This window comes from Canariomyces notabilis (genome assembly GCF_033297395.1).
Source record: "Canariomyces notabilis strain CBS 508.74 unplaced genomic scaffold N656scaffold_29, whole genome shotgun sequence".
Taxonomy (NCBI): domain Eukaryota; kingdom Fungi; phylum Ascomycota; class Sordariomycetes; order Sordariales; family Chaetomiaceae; genus Canariomyces; species Canariomyces notabilis.
Window position 1 is genome coordinate 207,331 of NW_027041851.1, and position 14,692 is coordinate 222,022.

Below are 14,692 nucleotides of genomic sequence, written 5' to 3' on the forward strand. Positions count from 1 at the left end.
ACTTGGAACAAGAGTTCCCCAGATGCGCGTTAACGGTTTGCCAAGCTGCCTGTGAACACTGCTGTTAGGGAACGCGTTAGTGGCTTTCAGTGGCTGGAAGCGCTGTGGGGCTGTGGTCCACTCACCCGAGCTTGGGCCGCACAGTGGTGTCCATCTGCATGGCGGCTGCAAGGCTGAATTGAAGCTTGGAACCTGTCCTTTACACAACATCACCGACAATCTGTCGCAATCCATCGCCTTCAGCGCTCTCCACCTGATCTGCTCCCCATCTTAGCCAGCAATTGCTGCTGGCTGTAGTATCCTTTACCTATGGAGTGATTTTGCAGCCAGGAAAACCATGGAAAGCGCAGTCCGGAGCAGGGCAGAGGAGGAGCAACCAACAGAGTTCGGTCCTGCGACTTCTGGAGGCATCACCCCAAGCGGCCATCTCGCGAAACCTGACAACGTCACAACTGCTGGTGTTCGGAAGAGGATGGGCGCCCAAGCCACAATATCACATTTACCCTCACCAACATTGACCCCGAGCGATCCGTCCCCGAAACCCAATGCCGAGTCAAAGTCGGCGCGAGAGCGAGCCGTGTCCAGTCCAACCAAAGGCGTACCGACACCCGATCCGTCCAGCGACAGCCAGAGCGATGACGAGCTGCCCAAGGATCTTTCATATCCAGCGCCAAGTGCCCCAGAGCATGTACTCGTCAGCGTCAATGTCGCTAAGAACCGAAGCCGATCGAGCACAAAGACGAGCAACCCCGACGGAGTCAGGCGCCTTTCCGCATCCAAGATCCAAGAGCTGACTGCCGCTCCCGAGTCACTCCCAGTCGCTGCCGTCCCAGATGGCAGGATACCTGATCCCCCATTGAGCGCAGACATTGTCGAAGCGAGTCAACGGCCTTCAATGGCTGCGCAGCAGTTCGCCGCTCAGCTTCGTCAAAAGACGCCGCTTGGGGTGGAGCGGCGAGAAGATGGGGCAAACCCGCGGGCCACGACCCAGGGGCGGCCAAGCTTGGCTTCTCGGACGGTATCAACACCGCCCATGAGCAGGCGAAAGTCTTCAGGCCAACAGCCACCCCAACAGTCGTCCACCCGCCGCAACTCGTTCCACCCGATTCCACGTCCACCTCCGCTTGACCTTGAGGGTCCGAATGGCCATTATGCAGCGAACGGCGCCCCGGCGCCTGCCCGAAGTGATAGACCTGAGTCCACTCCCCCGTCTCCAATACCACCGGCAATTCCGCTCCCCCCCATGTCCGTCCCTACACTGCTGCAGCTAGAACTAGCAGGACAGCGCCCGAGCCCGCTATATATCCACCACTCTTACACCAGTGACTTACCGTATGAGTCGAGCGCCATCAAGTTTGAACGCCTGCAGAACTTCCTGGTCCTGCCCTGGTTTCTAGAAAAGGCCATGAGCTTTGGCGCGCTCGCTTGCCTGGACGCCTGGCTGTGGACATTCACCGTGCTGCCGATGCGGTTCTGCATCGCAGTATCCGTGCTGGTGCAGTGGTGGGCATATGTGATTGGCAAGGAGATCCGCTGGCTGGTGGGTTTCGTGTGGTACGGGCTCGGGCGTATGTGGCGGCGTGGACGGCGCGGCCGATCCTCATCGGCAGCCGCAAGCAACCGTACGAGTCACGCCAACTCTAGAAGCAAAAGCAGGGCGCAAGAGGAGGTTGCTGGCAATGTGGCCCGTTCCAGTGCGCGCTCGGCTGGCGGCAATGATGGCAACGATGCCACAGCCCGTCGGATCGAGAATCCGCCCCATCTTCCCTCCGCCGTGGGCTCGTCAAAGAAACCGAGTGTGAGGCAGACGGGTTCGTACAGACACCGCCGGACAAAGTCCAACCCGTCGAGCTTGACCAGTTATCACAAAGCCGATCTCCTCCAGGGCGCCATTATAGTTTGCAGCTCCATCGCCCTGATGAACCTCGATGCCAGCCGCATGTACCACTTGATCCGGGCGCAGTCGGCCATCAAGCTGTACGCCATCTACAATCTTCTCGAGGTTGGCGACCGCCTCCTGTCCGCCCTCGGCCAGGACGTCTTTGAGTGTCTCTTCAGCTCAGAGACGCTCTCTAGGAATAGCTTCGGGCGCTCGAAGGTGATGCTGCCACTGGGAATGTTTGTTCTTGCTCTCGTGTACAACATATTCCACTCTGTCGTCCTGTTTTACCAGGTCACTACTCTCAACGTGGCCATCAACTCGTATTCGAACGCCCTTCTCACCCTGCTCCTCTCGAACCAGTTCGTCGAAATCAAGAGCGCCGTTTTCAAGCGTTTTGAGAAGGAAAACACGTTCCAGTTGACGTGCGCCGACATTGTCGAGCGGTTCCAGCTGTGGATCATGCTCATCATCATTGGTATGCGCAATGTCGTAGAGGTTGGCGGGCTGTCGGTCCCTGGCGCCGGGAGCGAGGATAGCGGACCCAGCAGCATCCCGTTGCACACGGCATCCATCCTGCCTGCGAGCTTTACCATCCTGCCGTCGTGGCTGTGGTCTGGCGAGGTGCTGTCCCCCTTCATCGTGGTCATTGGCAGCGAGATGGTCGTCGACTGGATCAAGCACGCCTACATCAACAAGTTCAACAACATCAAGCCAACCTTTTACAGTAGGATCCTGGACATTCTGTGCAAGGATTATTACACTAATGTGAGTTCGCCCATGCCTAGATACGCAGGTAATTTCTAACCTCTCCAGGCCTTCGTAACCCCGTCTTTGACCCGCCGCCTGGGTCTCCCCGTCCTGCCGCTCTCCTGTCTCTTCATCCGCGCCTCTGTACAAATCTACCACATGTTCCTCGCCACCCGCCTGCCCACCCCCCTCCCCCCCTCAACGCAGACCTCCCTCTCCACCGAATCAGCCACCCCTTCCCCGGCCATGATCGCCGCGCTAGACCGTCTCGACAACCTCATCCGCAACGCCCTCGGCCGAGCCGTCTACGGCTACCCCTACACGGACGGCTTCGGCAACCCGACCGACACCAATTCGACGGATGAAATCCCCACCGGGCTCGCCTCACGCCTGTGGCTCAGCCTGCGTTTCACCAGCGACGACGTCATTGCCGCGGTGACCATGGTCGTGGTGTTTCTGCTCATCTTCCTCGTGCTGCTCATTGTTAAACTCCTGCTGGGCATGCTCCTCCTGCGGTATGCGCGCGACAGGTACGCGCGGATGAAGGCCAAGGAGCATGCGATTGCCGCGGGGAAGGCTGAAAAGGAGTCATTTGATGCTAAGGGGAAACGCACGGGGGGGTATGGCCAGGTGGAGGTTGGGGAGGATCGGAGGAGGTGGATCTTTGGGGAGGATCTGGAGGGGTTGAGGAAGGCGAGGGAGAAGGAGCGGAAGGCGGAGGAGAGGGTGGAAAGGGAAAAGGAGAAGGATTTTAGTGGGGTTGTGAGGTATGAGATGGTTGCTAGGAGGATTTGGTAGGTTTTTTTGTTTTACCAAGTACGGAGTATGGGGTTGTAGATTACTGTGAACGGCGGGAGACGGGGAAAAGGGTGCATTGCGTGGCGTTTGTTCGTTTTAGCGATCGGATCATGATACGGCATTTCCATTTCAAGTCCCGGCACCTGAGCCTAGATTGCTTTGGTGTCACTCAGTATAACTGCCTACCTAGATGCCCTCCTCCTGCCCACCTCCAGCCCTTTCCCCCGCCCGTTGCTCTTGCTGCTCCTTATCCCCCGCAGCAACCACCAGCAGCTGACTCTGCAGCCCCCTCTTCCCAACTTGCATAGCCCTCTCCAACTCCCTCTCCTCATCCCTCAGCCGCGCGCGCTCGTACTGCAGCTTCTTCTCCTGCCTTTTCTTCTCCTCAGCCACCGCCCGCTCCCGGTCCTGCAGCGCCTTCTCCCGCTTCGCGCGCGCCTTTTTCGCCGCCTCGTCCTCCCCCCCACCCTCTCCTGTCCCGCCCGCTGTCGAGGCCTCGGGTGGCGGGCCCAGATCTTTGATGTACGCTTCGACAAACGGGTCACGAATTTGGGGGGCGAGGGAGATATACCGTATATCGCTTAACACGCGCGGGGGCAGGTGGGAGGGCATGGTCTGGTTGTTGAGTTCGGATAGGGGCACGGATTGCAGGAGGGTCTTGAGATCGGATTTGAGTGTTGCCTGGGGGAGTTTGAGCCGGTTGATGTGCTCGCGGTAAAACTTCTCACGGTCTTTATCTGACAGTTTCGGGTCGCGCATGGCGTCTTCCTTTTTGTATTTCCGGCGGAACTCGGGCCAGTACAGTTTCGGTGTCGCTTTTTCCTGCAGGAAGGCTAGGTATGGGATCCGGGGGTCTTTCTTTTCCTCTCGGGCGCGCTGGGCTTTGAGGTCCTGGATCTTGGCCCGTGACCATTCCTCCCAGACTTCCTTCCGGGCTTTGGTTGTGGGGAGAACGGTGTAGCGCGGGTCGTCAAAGACTTTGCCTTCTTCGAGGAGTTTTTCCCAGGGGCTGTATGGGTTGATGTGGAAGTCGTTGAGCAGGTCTTTGAACAGCTCCCGGGCGTCGTGGTCTGAGAGGGGTAGTCCTTCGTCGCCTTCCTCCCAGCCCCCGGCTTCGCCGTCGACCATCTCGTCGTCTCCGTATTCGGCGCTCATGGCTGCCAGCTGCGCGGCGATGTCGGCTTCGGTGAACTCGGCGGGTCCGGAGTCGGCGGTGGTCGGCTCTTCTGTCCGCTGCCGCTTCGGCGCGTTGCTGCTTTGGTCTTGTTCTTGGTCTGCGCCTTCGCCGCCTTCTTCGTCGTCTGTTACTTCGACTTCTTCGTACTCGGAACTGTCGTAGTCGGGTGTCGCTTGTTTGTCATGCTGCTGCGTCTCTGCTGCTGCTGCGGGGGTGGTGGTAGTAGACTTCTCAGCGCCCTTTGCCGCTTCGTCCTTTTGTTCTTGTTGTTGTTGCTCTGCTGTTTTTCCTCCGGCCTTCTGCCGGATCCGCGCCTGGTCGAGCTCGAGAATGGCCGGCATGAGCTTCTCGGGGATGCGCCAGTAGCTAGCGTTCTTGACCGGATTGTAGACAAATCGTCGGCCGTACTTGGTGTAGACAAGTATCCACGGCTCGCAGCCTGGAATGGCGACCTTTGACCTCGGCTTGTCAACTGGCTGTGGGCGGGGTCGGGGCTGGAAACCGCCCCTGCCTCCCGCACCGAGCCCTCCTCTGTGGCCGGGTTGGTGTTGCGGCTGGGCATACTGTGCCATGAAGGCATTCGCAACGGCAGGGTCGGAGAGGTTGATCTCTGGCACTGCTTGGTGCTGCATGTAGCTGGCCATTGGGTTCGCTATGGCAGGAACGGGTACGGCGACGGGTGCGGCGACAGGTACAGGCGTTGCGCCTGGCCGCTTGTATGTCGATTCCTTCGTTTCCGCATTGTAATAATATGTGTGGCCCGTAGGCGCTTTGTGTTCGGTCCATCCGGGAGGAAGTGGCGGCTGGAAACTCGACGGGGTCTGATGAGTGGTGTTAAGCATGGTGACGGAATCTGGTGTTACGTTGGCGCAGACGGTGATGCGCTGCGAAGCTTCCCGCTGGTGTTGACGGGGAGCGTTCCGTCATTCAAAAATAAAGTGGGTCGGGAATCGCCCACCTGGCGTCAGCCGTCGCGACCGCTTGCCGACATTCTCAATCCGAATCAATCGTTCTCAGTTCTCACACTTCTTTTCCCTCAAACTCAAAGTGATGATGGCCAAACTCGAGAAACTCAACTCAAGGTAATAGAGCCTGGTACTTGCTGTGATGCTTACAGTCTTTCGATTTAGAAACCGGACTAAACGATTTCCCGGGATGGCTCTTAGCTTTCAAGGGCCATGTCCGATCAACTGTTCCATGACCCGCTTCAATCCATCTCAGGCTCTTGAAATTGCACGTTGATGTCCCTTGCATCTGGATGATACTTCATATGAGATGAGAAACAAACCGAGCTATTGACACTACACAAGTCGAAGCCTCTCCCTGAGGTCGTCCTGTTCACGGCTTCATGTTTGCAGTGCTCAATAGCAGCGAGCCACTCGTCGTCACCCGATACGAAGGTCGGAACAGGTTGACATGATGTCCCGTCATGCGCTGGACCAATTATACACTGCCGCGATGTTTAGGAATCAATGGACCACCATCACTGCTCAGTTGAACTGGGCCAGCCTGGCTTATTATTTGATCAAACGGCACTGGCACCCTGACTGAACTTGAAGACAACTCCTTGAGCTTTGAAGTATGATCCCCAGATTCTCCGTCAACACTAGTACAGCCTCTCCTCACCGATCGACATCTCACCAGGCTGGAACCATGCACCGAATGTATAACAACGTCGGATGTAGAAAATGCACGGGGCGACGGTGTGAGTACGTGCATATTGAAAACGGTAAACCTGGAACAGGGCGCTGAATTTGAAGCTCAGGTCTCGAGACAGCACGAGATTGTGTCAATACCGTCTGCTCGCCATGCCGCCGCCGCCATTGCATGTCAGGTCACCATCGGGCTAATGACGGCTGCATCGTCACTCGTACTCGTGGTTACAAAAGGGGGGTATCGGGGATATCATCCCGGCGTCGAAGAATCCAGTATAGGAAGCATCATGCCGGTGATGAAGTGAAGCAACAAGTTCAGATCCCACAAGGTATAGCTTTCAAGGTTGCTTAGACTACTACCGGTTGCTGTTTTCAGGGTCAACTACTAATGTCTTGTGCATGTTAGCTTCCGAGTCAAGTCCTGCTAGCCAACTTGAAGGCACGAGTCCAAGCCTTCAAACTGTCATAGACAAGGACGACATGGACATGGCCGATCTCTACCGCCTCCTCCTGGGGATGTCACTCGATGAAGAAGCGCTTCCCACCCTTCCCAACGCCCCCCAACCATACACTCTGGAAATGTTCCCCGAATCACAGCAGTCTTCTCAGACGAACAAGGGGGATCCTCATTAGACAAAAAACGGCATGTCCAGCGATACTAGAAGCTTGACTCGGAAAGGTAGTGGCCAGACCACCAGCCTCATGCGTGCACCACAGCCACAGCCCATGTACGATGCAGATCGTGGTGTGGCGGTCCTCAATACCATGCTACAGCTAACGGGTGATCGCATCTATCGGGTCTTGGGAGGATTATCCCATCACCAGTTCGAAACGTGCGAGTTGCCCATGACGGTGCCGGTTCCACTGAAGGCCCGGATTCCCCTCGACCTGCTCAACTTCATTATCCGAATTTTGAACAAGAAGAGTAACAACCGAGAGCACTTCAAGTTGTTTCAAGTTTTTCAACCGGGCCAGGACTCGGAAACAGTGGGCGATACCAGGGGTCTAAGAGAACTCGTTAGCTGTCTACTGAAGTCCCGTTGCTCGCTCATGACAGGCATTGGCTGTGGTAGTTTGGTCGTCTAGGGGTTCGATGGGGAGGACCGGCTTTGAGGCATGTTCGATTCACCTGAATAACACTCAGGGTGATGTTGATGTTGCTCAGGGCAGGAGCAAGATTGATGTTGCTGTATGGGCAAGAGACGAATTAGCGGGTTGACATTCAAGCGAAGAAAGCAGAAAGGAGGACGAGAAAGGGGAAGAAACAAGGTTGGAGGGCCCATTTGAATGAGGAAGGTGGCATCTATCAGGCCATTTATAACCCCTACGGATACATATTGTACATATAACGCCCTGCTCCTGTTTTGGCGAATTGGAAACCCTGTCTAACAACGTCATCAAAACAGACAACCTATTTGGACCCGATTCGCCGATCCCCAAAAGTAAAGTAAAGCCATCCCATGCCCATAACCGTCCGCCAATTCAACGAGGTATCATCTGCAATGCTCAACAACTCAAAACAGCAAAAGCACATGCCCCAACACCTAGAGTTCAATCCTTGGTCGCACTATCCCCTCAATACGCCGTGAGGCTCCTCATGAGCATCTCGAGCTAGCGCCGTCATTTGCCGCGATATTTGTCCAGATGTAAATCCGCTTGAACCCCTGATTTTCGGCCTCTCTTTGCCGTCGTGGCCGGCATCTCCACCCGGCTCTATGGGTTTTGTTGTAACACATGGTAATGCAATAATCGGTTCCGTTGGGCGTCCAGATATAACTGACGATGGGGATCTCTAGGTCGTGGAAGCCCTCCTCTCTCAAGATAGGCGTGTTTCTCCCCGTGAAATTGAAGCCCTCCCATCCCTGAAAGGCCTGACCAAGACCAATGGATTGGTTGTTGAGAAACTCTACTGTCTCCGCAGGCGCGATGGAGGTTGTTGTCGAGGTAGGTGCCGAGATCGATATCTGCCCGCCTGACGCACTGCATGTCCGAGTTAGCAATCGCATTGGGATGAGCAATTCTCACTAACCTGCTGCTGTCTGAATCCGCCGCGTCTGACTCTGACTCCTCACCCCCACGGGCCCTCGAGGCGCCGATGCCGGCCCCGACTCCCACTGCGACGATGATGAGAACGACGACAACACAGAGTATGATGAAGATGCGCCGGCGGATGCCACAGATGCGCGGCTCCTCCTGCTTCTCATTTTGTGTTGTGTGCTGGTCAATAGATTGCCACGGCACTGATGTGTCCGGGCTCATGGCACCCAGCGCGCTTCCCACACCCTCCTGAGACTGCATCGTCCCCACCCCCGCACCTGGTGAAGGCTCCTCGTTTGGCAGTTTCGGCGCATCGTCGTAGTACGCAGCGAATTTATCGTGCTGGTATTGCAATGGTGGTTGCCCTGCTTCAGGTGATGTGTCGGGCACAACTTCAGGTAGTGTCGAGTACTCTGATCGAGGTGGGAATGTCGCTACCTCGGGGAGGTCCTCGTCTGCCGGGCGCCCCATGTTGAAAAGGAGTCGGTGTCTGAGTTTCCAGCTAGTCTATCTCAGATCCTGACGATGAGGTCTCCTCAACTTCGTCTCGTCTGGGCACGGCAAGATCTGAGATGTGGCGTTCGTTGGTGCTGGCCTTATGCAGGGGTTTTCGTTGTTGGTGTTGAGCCTCAACGTTATGGGCGAGCGTTCGATTCCATTTCGGCCTTCGGACCGCAGAGAAGCGCGCAAACTCTAAATTCCCCACAAACCAGCCCAAATGTTGCGCATTGCGGACCGTAGGGCTCCTTGGCGTAAGACGGGTCAAATCACCGTTCAGGAACGCTGATCTGTGTGGACACGAACTTCAACTTGTGCCCCATTCAGGCGGCGGTGTTGCCCTATTGAGGAAATTTTCCCCCGAGCTGAACTGGCGAGGTTACACTGAATTTCTTAGTCGCGTCCAAAAGTATAATATTTGAGGTGATTGCCCATTTGCTTACACCTGAGACAGAGGAGACAACACCATCATGACCATTTGTCCCTGCAGCTGCGGCCAGAGAACAGCCTCAAATATGCCCCGAGTCCCTGACACGCGGTGCGCTGGGCTGAACTCTGACGCTGGCATGCGGCAGGATGACAGGTAAGCCGCAGCCCTGGTAACTCTTATTTGCAACGCGACGAGGCTACCAGCATTCTGCCGACCAGAGAATCGCTTAGCTTGCTCAGCCTCCGCATACGAGCGAGCTCTATGGGGGTCGGGAAGTGGGAGTGACGGAACCGGACAGGTCTAACCGCGGAGGCGTCGGCCGATCTCTGAATGCAAGGTAACACGGCATAAGATTCTGGGGCTGGGCAGGTGTCCCTAGGGCCGGGCTAGGATAATTAGTGGCGTTTGTCAGGTGAAGGGACCGGTCAATGTCGTTATCTGACAGACCGGCCCTCGAGAAGATTCCCGGTCCGCCCGGTCCGGGGTCTACCGACACGATCCGCCGAGTGCGCGATTTCGGTGGGCCGCTAGCAGGCCCGTCTGAACGCTATGCCGGACGCCGGGTCGGAGGAGGGAAGCTTGGCTCAGTATCCGTACTTCGTCCCTCGAAGCATTTTTGCCGAGGCGATGGCGGTCTGGTGCGGGGTAACTCGGCCAGCAGTGAGGATCTCCGAGGTGGAGTCACAAGTGAGTTGTGCTGTGTCAAGTTGTCAACGTTCAGCGTTCACAGCAATTTGTGCCGCCCTCGGTTCCATTCCCCACCCCACGACGCGTCTCTGGCGGGCGGGGACCCATGGTGGCTGCTTCTGGTGACGGGATTGCCTCGCATACCCCCCTAGGAACTCTGTGTGTTCCATGATGGCTCCAATGAGTCTCAATGCAAGACCACTCAGAAGAACTGAATAATCGAAGGGAAATCAAGAAAACTTACAGCTCAATCACTCCACAGACAACTCGCGAGGAGTTGGAATGTCACTGTCCGAAGACGGTTTGCGTGTCAACCTAGCTCACTAGGATTCCGACCCAATTGAGTCGGCAGCACGAAAGAGGCTGGAAAATTTCGACAAGCGAGGCCGTGTTCCAAAGGATTGTCGACACCCGACTCTTGGGCCGGCCGACGTCGGCTTTCGCTGGCAGTTTGTGGGATGATCAATTGTCGCGCAGAGCGACCCAGACTGCACGTGCAGGCTGCAAGCCACTCGCACCTGCCACTCGTTCGAATTTATCCACTCGCCAAGCCCTCATCAAACATGCGATAATCTTATCTGATGATCAGATAGGCCCGGAACCGCAGGTGTCTCCTTCCCATCGGCAACCACATTGTGGGCCCCGGCTTTATGGATGTGATGGATGCCTGGAGATGGGCAATTTTGCGCAAATTCTTCCTGATCTCTCCCACCATTGTGTGAGATGCCGATATGAGGATCCAGGCAAAGGCAGGGACCTCAATCGGAAACCATACCATCTTCACATTCCAGAGATCAATGGGCCCGGCACATTTTGGAAGAAGCCATCCTCTTCATAGGCTCGACTTGAAGTTCTTCGTCGCGTACACATCGCCAACCTTGCCTACCTTACCTTGCTCGCCGCCTAAATGTGGTCGTTGGCTCTCGGACCTCCATGCCAGCGGGCACCGACCCACGCACCATTGTCATACGATCAGATAAACAGTTTTCGTTTTTCTTTCTCCCTTGTCCCGGCCCTAGTGAGACAGGGTTGGCATCCGCTCTTCGGAGCTACTCGCGAACATCTGCCGCTGATTGGGCACGGGAGCAGCCTCGCTGCCGTGACGACCCCTTGGAACCCCTGATCTCATCTTATCTGATCCGAAGATAAGCCCGAGTACCGCTTCCGGTCCGCCCAGATCCTGGAAAAATGGCCCAAGGCCCACTGAAAGCTTGCATCAATGATGCATCATCACCCACTGCCGCCCCACCACAGGCCCGTGTCCACCTTCGGAGCTTCTTCCAAGGTTCTCCTTCAAGGCACACACTCTGTCCTCTCTCCAGCGGTCCCAGACGGTGCGCAGGTACCTTCTTTGTCCACCCATTCCGAAGTTGAGCGAAATTTTGTCAATTTCCCCCACCTTGGGCCATTAAATCATGTCACCGCTTGCTCGAAGCAGCAGACACTCCGCAGTGGCGCAAGCGGGTCTACGCAATGGACTTGCTCGACCAGGCTCAACGAAATGTATTTCGCTTCTGGGGGCCGGGGTAGGGGCATGAGCAAGGCGACCAGATCCCCTCTTGACCCCCGGACCTTGACAAGCCTAGAAAGAGCTCTCCGTGGACAGCCCGGTGCTCCCTCCTACGGTATCAAAATGGGAGTCTCAGCCACTTTCTGCACACACTCTCCCCCCTTCGCTTCCTCTACGTGACTACGTCAGAGAAGCAGGGTTTCCTCACATTTTATCATTCATCCCGCTTCGCCTTGCCGCGGGTTTACGTCAATCACAGTTGTACAACGCGGGAAGAACGCTGTTACCCTCCCACCCAGCCCGCTGGAAGTTCGGAAAACCCAGGACAGCACCATTTCTCAGCTCTGGTGCGCCATCGGGGAATGCGCCATCTGGACCCCGTCTGTTGGACACACACATTGAACTTTTGCTCTCGGCTGGCCTTTCATCTGAAAAGTCCGGCAGCTGCTCTTCGAAGCACGCGCAATGTCACCACACAGCCTCGACCATATGGATCTTCCTCCAGTTAACGGCACCCACGACCACGATGCTGTCCCTCAGCTGGTCAATGGTGCCACAAATGGCGTCAGAGAGCCAGTGATACCGAAAAGCATATTTCTCAGGCCCGCGGAATCTGATACTATCCACGACTTGGTTTGCGTCGGCTTCGGACCCGCCAGCCTTGCAATCGCTGTCGCTCTCCACGACTCCATGGAGGCTGGCAAGTTGAGGCAGCCGCCCAAGGTCCTGTTCCTGGAGAGGCAACCCGAGTTTGCTTGGCACGCAGGCATGCTTCTCCCCGGCGCCAGGATGCAGATTTCCTTCATAAAAGATCTCGCGTCACTGCGGGACCCACGCTCCAACTTCACCTTTCTCAACTACCTCCACAAGAATAACCGGCTTGTCGACTTTACAAATCTCAACACATTCCTACCGGCGCGGGTCGAATACGAGGATTATCTCCGCTGGTGCGCCCGCCACTTCGACGACGTTGTACGTTACCAGAACGAGGTGCAGTCCGTATCCCCCGTTCAGGAGGAAGGCCCCCTCAAGACGTTCTCCGTCACATCTCGGAACACCAAGACGGGCGCCGTCACCACCTACCGCGCAAGGAATGTCGTTATAGCTCTCGGCGGCCAGGCCTCGATTCCCAAGCTGTTCCCGCAACAGCATCCCCGTGTTATTCACTCGTCACAATACGCCCAACAGGTTCCCAGTATCCTGCATGACAAGTCAGCCGCTTATCGTGTTGCCGTCATTGGCGCTGGCCAGAGCGCAGCCGAGATCTTCAACAACGTCCAAAGCTTGTATCCCAATAGCAAAACATACTTGGTCATGCGGTCCGAGTTCCTCAAGCCGAGCGACGACTCCCCCTTGTGAGTATCGACCCTCAGCGCTTCTCGAAGGAACATACTAACGCAAGTCAAGCGTCAATTCCATCTTTAATCCCGAATTTATCGACACCATCTACCCCAAACCACCAGCCTACCGCGCGAACCTCCTCGCCGATGCGCGTACCACCAACTACGGCGTTGTCCGCCTCGAGCTGATCGAGCACCTCTACGAGATCATGTACCACCAGAAGCGGACACTTGGGCCGGATGAGAAAAAGTGGCCACACCGAATCCTGGCTGGGCGGGACATTGTCAGGGTCGAGGAAAAGGGGGACAGGTTGCATCTCAAGACGGCCTTGGTCCCCATGCCCGGTGCCAGCGTGCCGGACGGGCCCTTGCTGGAGGAGGAAATCCTGGATGTGGACCTGGTCATCTGCGCAACCGGATATAAGCGGACAGCCCATTTGGACATGCTCCGAGATACGTGGCACATGCTCCCGGCCGTGGGCGATGAGAGCGGGATGCCGAGACGAGACGGATGGCTGGTGGGGGTGCCCAACAATGACCATAAGGAGGAGACGTCCACGCGGGTGATGGAGGTGGGCCGTGACTATCGGGTCCGTTTCTCGGCGGGCGCGGTGGCCCCCGGATCAGGCGTTTGGTTGCAAGGCTGCTGCGAGGCCACCCATGGTGTAAGTCCCCGTCACTTCATGCTTCACCCGATATCCCGTTTGTTTCCCGGCTAACCGTTGGCGCAGTTGAGTGATACCCTTCTTTCTGTGCTGTCGACGCGGTCTGGCGAGATGGTGGAGTCGATTTTTGGATCATCAGCATAAAACGGTGGCTGTAGAAGCATTGTACTTGGATACTCTGATTGCCACATTGAACGAGTTATGGGCTACACACCCGGAACGTCACCACTCTTCTTCTGGCAGCTCTCTGTGAGTCTCAAACTGAGAGTGGCCATGAATGGCGAGGAGACATCTCGTAGGCTGAGGCGCTACTTTGAGACATTGAGCTTCGGTTTCCCCTTTGGACGACATACAGTAGTGGGCTGTGGTCAGCATGCCAGCCTACTCAATAAGGCAGAGTAGTCAAACACTAGGTACTTCATCCTTACCAGACTGGACCCCTGGGTTTGAGTCGAAAGTGGGGGTGAAGTTGAGTTCAAACTCACGGGTACGACGTGGCAGATACTGCTGCAAGGTGCTCAATATGGTGGCCGATGATCGGATATGAACGGCAGTGCTTGAGGAGTCTACGGAGAGCAAAGCCAATTTTGGGTTCTCACGCCTAGCTCTGGTCCTTGGTACCACTCAGAGCTCCATGTTGGAGGGTAGGGTAGTAGCGGTTCATATAAAGCCGGGCATGGGGGTTCACCACTCCATGACGCAATCGCAATACCCGCTCTGACTAACATGCACATGAATGAAGGAGGGGCATCAGCCCAGAAACGCCGGCAAAGGGTTAGGTAGACAACAGCGGAAGCACCCGACGTCGCTTCCCGCTGGGATCCGGCGTGCCTCGTACCTAGGTCAACTGGGATTTGGGAACTGCCCGCCAAAGACTACATCGGGTTGGAATGCGTTCGCCGATACAGCCGATGGAGCCGGATCCTGTACGGTGTGACGAGTGACACAGTTCCATTGTCCCTGGGAGCTGACAGCGGAGTCGGGACTGGGCAAGGGGTGTTCAAGTTCAACCCATGATCCATCCATCTGAAATTTTCTGATGCTAAAGGCAGGAGGTACCTATCCGAACGGTAGATGCAAATCGGCCGAGTGCAATCCTTCGCAACTTCCTCGCTGGATTCTCGCAGCTCCACAGTACTCCACAGCCTCCATCCGATCCTCTTCTGCGTGGACCCAGGGTGGGAAGGTACCTGCCTGGTGGGTGCTGTCACTCCAATCTGTTCAGGGCAAGAGCTGGGCCGGCCCCGTAGGCTCATACATAACTTG

The 14,692-nt window shown here is 56.4% G+C and overlaps 5 protein-coding genes across 5 annotated transcripts; 3 read left to right on the forward strand and 2 right to left on the reverse strand.

Moving 5' to 3' along the window:
* Window positions 1-472: 472 nt before the first annotated feature.
* Window positions 473-3,427, forward strand: N656DRAFT_792282 (DUF747-domain-containing protein; the record flags this gene model as incomplete). Its single annotated transcript, XM_064817062.1, has 2 exons — window positions 473-2,647; window positions 2,696-3,427. 2 exons carry the CDS (start codon window positions 473-475, stop codon window positions 3,425-3,427), a joined length of 2,907 nt encoding a protein of 968 aa, XP_064666388.1.
* Window positions 3,428-3,529: 102 nt separating this feature from the next.
* Window positions 3,530-5,480, reverse strand: N656DRAFT_783779 (uncharacterized protein). Its single transcript, XM_064816028.1, has one exon. It carries the CDS (start codon window positions 5,444-5,446, stop codon window positions 3,614-3,616), a length of 1,833 nt encoding a protein of 610 aa, XP_064666389.1. The 5' UTR covers window positions 5,447-5,480; the 3' UTR covers window positions 3,530-3,613.
* A 2,186-nt stretch (window positions 5,481-7,666) lies between these two features.
* N656DRAFT_376217 (uncharacterized protein) lies at window positions 7,667-8,924 on the reverse strand. Its single transcript, XM_064809439.1, has 2 exons — window positions 8,305-8,924; window positions 7,667-8,207 (listed from the first exon to the last, which is right to left on the reverse strand). Exons 1-2 carry the CDS (start codon window positions 8,765-8,767, stop codon window positions 7,855-7,857), a joined length of 816 nt encoding a protein of 271 aa, XP_064666390.1. The 5' UTR covers window positions 8,768-8,924; the 3' UTR covers window positions 7,667-7,854.
* A 1,985-nt stretch (window positions 8,925-10,909) lies between these two features.
* On the forward strand, window positions 10,910-11,743 carry N656DRAFT_375893 (uncharacterized protein). The gene has a single exon (XM_064809438.1). The coding sequence runs from the start codon at window positions 11,131-11,133 to the stop codon at window positions 11,599-11,601; it is 471 nt and encodes a 156-aa protein (XP_064666391.1). The 5' UTR covers window positions 10,910-11,130; the 3' UTR covers window positions 11,602-11,743.
* A 167-nt stretch (window positions 11,744-11,910) lies between these two features.
* On the forward strand, window positions 11,911-13,570 carry N656DRAFT_717228 (FAD/NAD(P)-binding domain-containing protein; the record flags this gene model as incomplete). The annotated part of the gene is made up of 3 exons (XM_064812188.1): window positions 11,911-12,776; window positions 12,829-13,426; window positions 13,493-13,570. The coding sequence occupies 3 exons, from the start codon at window positions 11,911-11,913 to the stop codon at window positions 13,568-13,570; spliced, it is 1,542 nt and encodes a 513-aa protein (XP_064666392.1).
* Between the last annotated feature and the right edge of the window lie 1,122 nt (window positions 13,571-14,692).